The 7481-nt window shown below is 43.3% G+C and overlaps 1 protein-coding gene across 1 annotated transcript; it reads left to right on the top strand.

Moving 5' to 3' along the window:
• Positions 1-1531: 1531 nt before the first annotated feature.
• Positions 1532-7036, top strand: LOC122832819 (coagulation factor IX). The gene is made up of 11 exons (XM_044119933.1): positions 1532-1666; positions 2304-2476; positions 2831-2855; positions 3266-3379; positions 3464-3598; positions 3796-3966; positions 4455-4546; positions 4620-4734; positions 5155-5351; positions 5420-5545; positions 6467-7036. Exons 1-11 carry the CDS (start codon positions 1600-1602, stop codon positions 6707-6709), a joined length of 1458 nt encoding a protein of 485 aa, XP_043975868.1. The 5' UTR covers positions 1532-1599; the 3' UTR covers positions 6710-7036.
• Positions 7037-7481: the final 445 nt, after the last annotated feature.

The raw sequence follows: 7481 nt of genomic DNA, 5'->3' as shown, positions 1-7481 counted from the left end.
ATTCCCCAGAGTCTGGACTAAGTCCAGATTCCCATGTTTTCATTGTCCAGATGTTTCAGTCTGGTTCCAGATGTCTCCACATCGTCATCTGAGCTTTTCTGGACCCGGACGTATCGGATCTGTCAGGTTCTGGAACAGATTTTTCTGTTTCTGCTTCCTAGTATTCCAGAGTTTGGATCAGATTAAAGTTGGTTAACATCTGGATCCAGATTCATAAACATCTAGATCCATTTGTTTTACAGTGTGGGTCCAGATGTTTCTGAGTTTTGATCCAGATGTTTTTGTTTTGATCCAGACATCTTTGAGTTCTGTTTCAAATACATCAAATTCTGGATCTGGATTTTTTTGTGATTTTCCAGATGTTTCTGAGTCCTGTTACACACATTTCACGGTCCAGATGTTTCAGATTCTCCATCCAAGCATTTCACATTCCAGACCCAGAATTTCTTAGTCCTGGTACAGAAGTTTCAGTCCGGATCCAGAGGGTTCAGATTATCTGATGTTTGTGCCTCACTTCCTGAATTTAAGAGTTTAAATGTCCAGAAATGTTCAGATTTTTTCCAGATTCTGGATCCAGACCCAGAGTCGTCCTGATCCAGATGTGTCCTCTGCCTCCTCCTCCTCCTCCTCAGTGCCTTGCTCCAGGGCGCGGTGCAGTGCTGGTCTCATCCTGCCTGTATTTATTGTGTAATTTATAAACCGTGACACTGTTCCGGCGGTAGGAGCGCCCCCTGCTGGGCCGTCACTGTAGATACACAGAAACCTGTGGAAGATAAATAAACTTCATGTCTCTGAAACGCTGCGGCTCCGCTTTTACTTTCAACTTCAGGATTCAAACAAAGAACATTTTTGAATAAAATATATTCTTTTAGTGATTATTTATCGCAAAAGATGCATCTGCAGCTAAAAAGTCCTTCAAACATCCTAAACTTTTCAAAAAATAAAAATAAATAAAATTGGGGATTATATTTTATGCAAGATGTCAAGGCAGAGTCCCAGTTTCCGACGGTAAGTGAATGCATCCTGATGGAGAGTTTTAGTTTGGAGAAACTGGTTCTGAGATGAGAAACCCGCAGAACTAAAAGATTTAAATGAAACTTTTTTTATTATTATTAAAGATTATTTTCTAGCGAGAAGCAGCTGAGTCATAAAATTTCACTCCAACATGAAATTTATTAAATTCATGTTATGTATTTTATTTCCTGAGCATTTTGTTCTGACCCGTTTGAATAAATCAGAGAACTCCAGGTCGGGATGTGAAAACAGTTTTTGTTTTTGTTGGAAACTCTCTGGTGTTGAAATCACGGTGGGCTAAGTTTTCCCTGCAGCTTGTCTTGCAGGATGTTGGTTTTCTACACCAATAACAAACCCAGCTGCTGCTCCCACTGAATGAACAATCACTCTTCTTTCTCAGAAGGTGACCTCTGACCTCCTGCTGTATAGTGGAGTGATGAAAACCGAACGTTTTTCCAGAACTCTTGGTCTTTTCTCCCTCGTTGTTCGCGGTTCTGCTGTGAGTCAATATTTGAACTGTGGTTAAAAGTCGATCGATGAGCTGGACCTTCATTTCGCAGGTGGACCGACGCTCCGGAGGCAGACATGTTGTCGTTCATGACGGTGAATCTGGGCTTCCTGCTGAGCTGCTCCATGCTGATCCAATGTTCAGGTGAGTCCCGGATCCACCGGATCCACCGGATCCTGATCCAGATGTAGAGAACCGGGAGATCGACACCTGTGGAGTCTTTAAAATGAGATTCACACTGATGACCATCAATACGGTTTAATAATTAAACAAGCAGCAGTCAGAGTGCAGGTTGATGGCGTGTTATGGCCATCCTACATAGAAAAAAGGAGCAAAAGTCCATTAGAAAAATTCTAGAAAATAGGAAATTTCCGAACTCCAAAAGTCAAAAACCTGTGGGGAAAAACTGAGAAATTGTGAGATTAATTTTCTATAAAAATCTCCAAATTTTCTGAGCTTTAAAAACTGAAAATATTTGACTTTTGAAATTAAGAATCAGAAAACTTCCAAAAGTAAAAAAAATTCAAGATATTTTTTCTTGAAAATTTCCGAGATTCGCCTCAAGGTTTTATTTTTTTTCCAAATTTTTTTTTACATTCAAACTCAAAAATTCCAAAATATTTTCTACAAAATTTGAGATTAATCAAAAAATTTCTGATTTTTTTTTTTCTATTAAATTTTTGACTTCCTCAAATGTACTCCTCCTTTTTCTGTCTACTATGGCCCTAAAATGTCTTCTTAGGTCAGGCGATGTCTGAGTAAAGTTTTATTTATTCCTCAGTCTTCGTCGATCAGCCGACGGCTGTGCAGGTGCTGCTGTCCTCCACTAGGAGGCGCCGCGCCAACTCCTTCATCCTGGAGGAGATGCTACCAGGAAACCTGGAGAGGGAGTGTTACGAAGAGCGCTGCTCCAGAGAGGAGGCCGCCGAGATCTTCCAGACCCAGGAAACCACAGTACGACTCACTCTGGGGCCACACCGGGGGCCAGGGGCCACATTAAGGGATAAGGGGCCACACCGGGGGCCAGGGGCCACATTAAGGGACAGGGGGCCATACTGGGGGCCAGGGGCCACATTAAGGGACAAGGGGGCCACATTCAGTAATGAGGTTTATCTTCCTGGGACATGTTAGGTCCGGTTTCCCTCCAGTGTCGGTGTCAGATTTCTATAAAGGAATTATTAGATTTCCTCTGGTGCAGTTCACTTTAATACATTAATATTTGGAGAAATTCGTTTATATGTAAATTTGCTCAGTAAAAAAATCAACAGATCTTTGCTGCAGATATTAACTCTAAACTCTCATCCACAGATGGAGTTCTGGTACAGATACCAAAGTGAGTAAAACTGCCACTGTTCATTTACCTAACAACGCTCTTTGGTTACCTAGCAACAACCTGTTGAGTGACTGGCACGGTGTGTCATAATCACTTAAAAGAACAACGCAGAGAGAAAACTGTGAATAAAACATTTATCTACACTTTGTCAGGATTTCAGATCATTTAAAAAGTTGCTATACTGTGATATATTATGATTTGTTTTCCTGCCGTATCGTCCAGCCTTAGTTCTGCATATCAAAATTATGTTGCGACATGTTTTGATTTTCTTGCTGAATTTAGAGCTGAATGAGAAATTTACCTGATCACAGGTAAATAACTTGGTATGTATAGGAATTGTCTGGTGACATCACTGCCTGATGACATCACTGCCAGGTGACGGGTCCACCTGTGTCTTCTCTGTTTTGCAGATCTGAACCCGTGCCGGACCAACCCCTGCCTTAACGGGGGAATCTGCAGTCAGGACCGGGAGGAGTTTCTGTGTCTGTGTCCTCCCAGGTTCCGCGGGAAAACCTGCGACTCGGGTGAGAAACGAGCTGCGACTCGGATAAACACCTGTTGGCCACGACGTCTCACAACACACCTGCCACCTGTGTCTGTGTGTCTAGAGGTATTGGAGTGTCGCTATGGGAACGGTGGCTGCCTGCAGTACTGCCAAGACCTGCCAGGGGGCGCTGGAGTTCAGTGTGGCTGTGCTGAAGGATTTAAACTGGAGGCTGATAAAAAGAGCTGCACACCAACAGGTAACATGCTACATAAACCTGGTCTAATCTGAAATAAACCTGGTCTAATCTGGTCTAATCTGAGACAGATTTGATGTCAGTCCCAGCTGTCTGACAGGTCATTGTCCTCTGTCGCACTAATTTACTTGTCTAATCTGTAATTCAGGCAGATTCTTCTGAGGTGAAACTCTCCATAACTGCTTTATTCTCCCATCCAGTGGAGTTTCCCTGCGGCCGCCAGCAGATGGCAGCGTTGCTCTACGGTCGCTCCCTATTGGATCTCCTGGAGGACGCTGACGTTACCATGGCAACGGACCAGAACGGCACCAACAGCGAAATCCATGAACAGAATTCAACAGAACCGTCAGAGGCAACAAATTCAACGTCAGGTTGGTCAACGTCAGGTTGGTCAACGTCAGGTTGGTCAACGTCAAGTTGGTCAACTTCAGGTTGGTCAATGTCAGGTTGGTCAATGTCAGGTTGGTCAACGTCAGGTTGGTCAACGTCAAGTTGGTCAATGTCAGGTTGGTCAACGTCAGGTTGGTCAACGTCAAGTTGGTCAACGTCAGGTTGGTCAATGTCAGGTTGGTCAACGTCAGGTTGGTCAACGTCAAGTTGGTCAATGTCAGGTTGGTCAATGTCAGGTTGGTCAACGTCAGGTTGGTCAATGTCAGGTTGGTCAACGTCAAGTTGGTCAACTTCAGCTATTACAGCTGAAACTGTAAAACTTGAAGCTGCAGAGACATAAAGACGGTTATAAAGACGGCCTTCTGTCAGCAGAGCATTGGTAATGTTTCTTTGAACTGCCTTGTTGCTTAAATGTGCCATACAAATAAACTTGATTGATTGATTGATTGATTGATTGATTGATTGACAGGTGTGAACCAGACGGAGGGACAAATGGAGGAGAATTATTCGACTCGTATTGTGGGAGGAAACCTGGAGAGTCGAGGAGGAAGTCCCTGGCAGGTTAAGTCTCCTTATTGATGAATCTGTTCAGGTTCTGTTCAGGTTCTGATTGGTTCTGACCGGTACTGTCCAGGTTCTGGTCCACAGGTCGGACGGGTCCGGGTTCTGTGGAGGAACTCTGGTTTCGGAGCGTTGGGTTGTTTCTGCAGCTCACTGCTTTGAGGACTCAGCGGACCACGTCACTGTAGGTGAGAATGGAGCTTTATTTTGAAAAACCTCGCTAACTGGTTCCTGTTCCTGCTGGACCAGAACAAAACGATGGGAACCATCAGCCTGGTTGGTCTCGGTACTGATAGTGTTTCAGATTATTCATCTCATTCTGCCACAACATGGTGACAGACTCAACAAATATCTAAAAAACGTTTTTTATAAAAGTTTGATTCATTGTTTCTTTTTCAAGTGGAGCCTGGTGAGACGGCAGCTCCGTTTACAAATATCAATATTTACATCCACACAGATTTATTTAGCTTAAAAGCATCAAAGCATAAAAACATCTAATAAAATTATAACTATCAAAAGCAACAGCAGTGACAATTCTGTTCAGAAGGTCTGTTTTCTTTTTCTCACAATTATTTATTCATTCGTTTGTTTGTTTGTTTGTTTTTTAGGTAACTACGATAAAATACGTCCTGATCCAGACGAGCAGAAGATAAAGATCCAGCAGATCGTCGTTCATCCTCATTTCCACTCCTACACCTTCGACAGCGACATCGCCCTGCTCTACCTGGCCCGGCCGGCCCTCAGGGGCCCCACCGCGGTCCCCGCCTGCCTGCCGGACCCTCACCTGTCCAGATACCTGCTGAGGGTAACCCGGTTCCGGCCGTGAGTCCGGCTGATGCATGTTTCGGGTTCTGACCGTCTGTCTGTGTTCAGGAAGACACCCGGGGCGTGGTGACGGGGTGGGGCGCCACGCGGTACCTGGGAAGCTCCTCCCGCTTCCTGAGGAAGGTGACCCTGCCGGTGGTCAGCTACCAGGCCTGCTCTGCCTCCACTGAACAGGTGAGCTGATCCCCACCTGCAGGGGGCGGCGCTGAGCTCCAGTCACATCGACAACCAGGTTTTATTCTGCAGAATTATAGATTTCACTTTGGACAAAACTCAGAATCATAATTCAACTCTGGAAAACTCAGATTTTTGTCAATTAAAATGAAAAGTAAGAAAAACTTACAAACTTTTTTTTAGATGTTTATTACTATCTGAGCTTTTCTGAAAACTGCAACAGATAACAAATATAAAAAAGAAAATTTTTTGTTCAAACCATGTTGTGACAGTTTGTTACGACTTGGTGAAAACTTTTTCACTAGTCTGTGAAAAGGTTAATTTTCTCAACCTCCTACCTGAACTGTTCCTGCAGTCTGAAGAAATGCACCAAAATCAACCAATCAGAGAAAAGCTCCTCTTCCATCGTCAGTGGCCATGCTAACTAGCCTAGCATTCATACCAGGGAGAAGCTGTAGCGTAGCGGAGAGAAAGGAGGGGGGAGCTGCACAAACCCAGGCATGATCGACAGCACAAAGACCCGCCTCCCGACTCTGATTGGTTGATTCTAGATACTACTGGGAGAAGGAGGAGATTGATTTGTTTTCACATCAAACTGTCACAACATGGTGAGATGTTCAACAAACGTAAAAAATGTATTTTTTTTATCAACGTTTCTGCTGCAGCCTTTTAAGTTTCAAAACCAAAACTGTCCAGTAAAAGTCTGGGTGGCAGCAGGAGGTCTGGTTCTTGATCGCACTTCCAACTTGATTGAAAAAATATGGACAAAGTTCAAGTTCAGCGAGTGTTAAAAAGATTTTTATCAAAGGTTTTTGCATCATTATTGTAGCTTTAAACTGTTTTTTCTGTTTCAGGTTGTGATTTTAAAACCCTGATGTTTCAGTCCAGAGTGACCCCTCCTCTCCTCCCTCCCTCCTGCAGGTGATCACAGACAACATGTTCTGTGCTGGTTACCTGGAGACCAACATGGACGCCTGCAGCGGAGACAGCGGCGGGCCGTTCGTGGTCCACTACCGAGGAACCTGGTTCCTGACCGGGATCGTCAGCTGGGGGGAGGAATGCGCCGCGCGGGGGAAGTACGGCGTTTACACCCGGCTGGGCAACTTCCTGGGCTGGATCAGAGACACCATGCAGAGGGTGGAGCGGAACCAGACTCTGAGCTGAAGAGGCTTTAACTGGACCGCACCGGGACCACCACCACCACCAAATCATCATTTTCTATCAGAGACAGAAAGTTTTTCAGTTTAAACTCAATGTTTTATTTTAATAACAGTTTTTATTTGTTTTTTGTGCAAAAAGTTCCAACGTTTATTGGAAATGCAGCAAAAAGTTTGAGGATTGTTTAACTTCTGCGTCCTGCAGGTTGAACCATCCAGAGCTGCTGAGTGAAGCAGACGGGTCACATCAGTTCGTCCTGCCAGGAATTATGGGATGTTTTCATAAAAACTTCATGAATTCATCTGATGCTGCTTTAATAAACAGATTTTTACAGAAATCCTCATTTCCTCTGATTCAAACGGTGAAGGACCAACTCAAAACCAAATCTGATTCGTTTTCTGCTCTATTGTGAGTTTCAGTTGAAAATTTAATTTAAAAAATAAACATTTTCTTTAAAAACGTCACGTCAGCAGTCAGTGGGAGACCAGCCTGAGGTGTTTAACATGAATCAAACTTTAGAGCTTTTTCCAAAAGTTAAAGCATAAAAACCACCAACAAACTAAAAATACTAACTTTATGAAAAATGAAACTGAAATCTAAAAGAAACACCAGAGACAGAAATCTATTTATTTAACATTGAAACCTTTAAGGTCTTAAAGACTTAACAACAAAAAGTGATTAAATTGGAAAAAAATATATTATATTTGATGATTAAATGTAAAACAGTTCTACCAGAAATAATATATAAAAAGCAGAGATGTTCAGCAGGTTGATGCAT

Source organism: Gambusia affinis, linkage group LG06, assembly GCF_019740435.1.
Source record: "Gambusia affinis linkage group LG06, SWU_Gaff_1.0, whole genome shotgun sequence".
Classification (NCBI taxonomy): Eukaryota; Metazoa; Chordata; class Actinopteri; order Cyprinodontiformes; family Poeciliidae; genus Gambusia; species Gambusia affinis.
This window is presented reverse-complemented; position numbering and strand designations above follow the sequence as displayed.

Excerpts from the sequence above, each read along its gene's own strand:
- LOC122832819 (XM_044119933.1), top strand. The coding sequence starts at position 1,600 with ATGTTGTCGTTCATGACGGTGAATCTGGGCTTCCTGCTGAGCTGCTCC. Across the intron at positions 3,380-3,463 it reads CGGGAAAACCTGCGACTCGG|AGGTATTGGAGTGTCGCTAT; the intron begins GTGAGAAACGAG and ends CTGTGTGTCTAG. Across the intron at positions 4,547-4,619 it reads GAGGAGGAAGTCCCTGGCAG|GTTCTGGTCCACAGGTCGGA; the intron begins GTTAAGTCTCCT and ends GGTACTGTCCAG.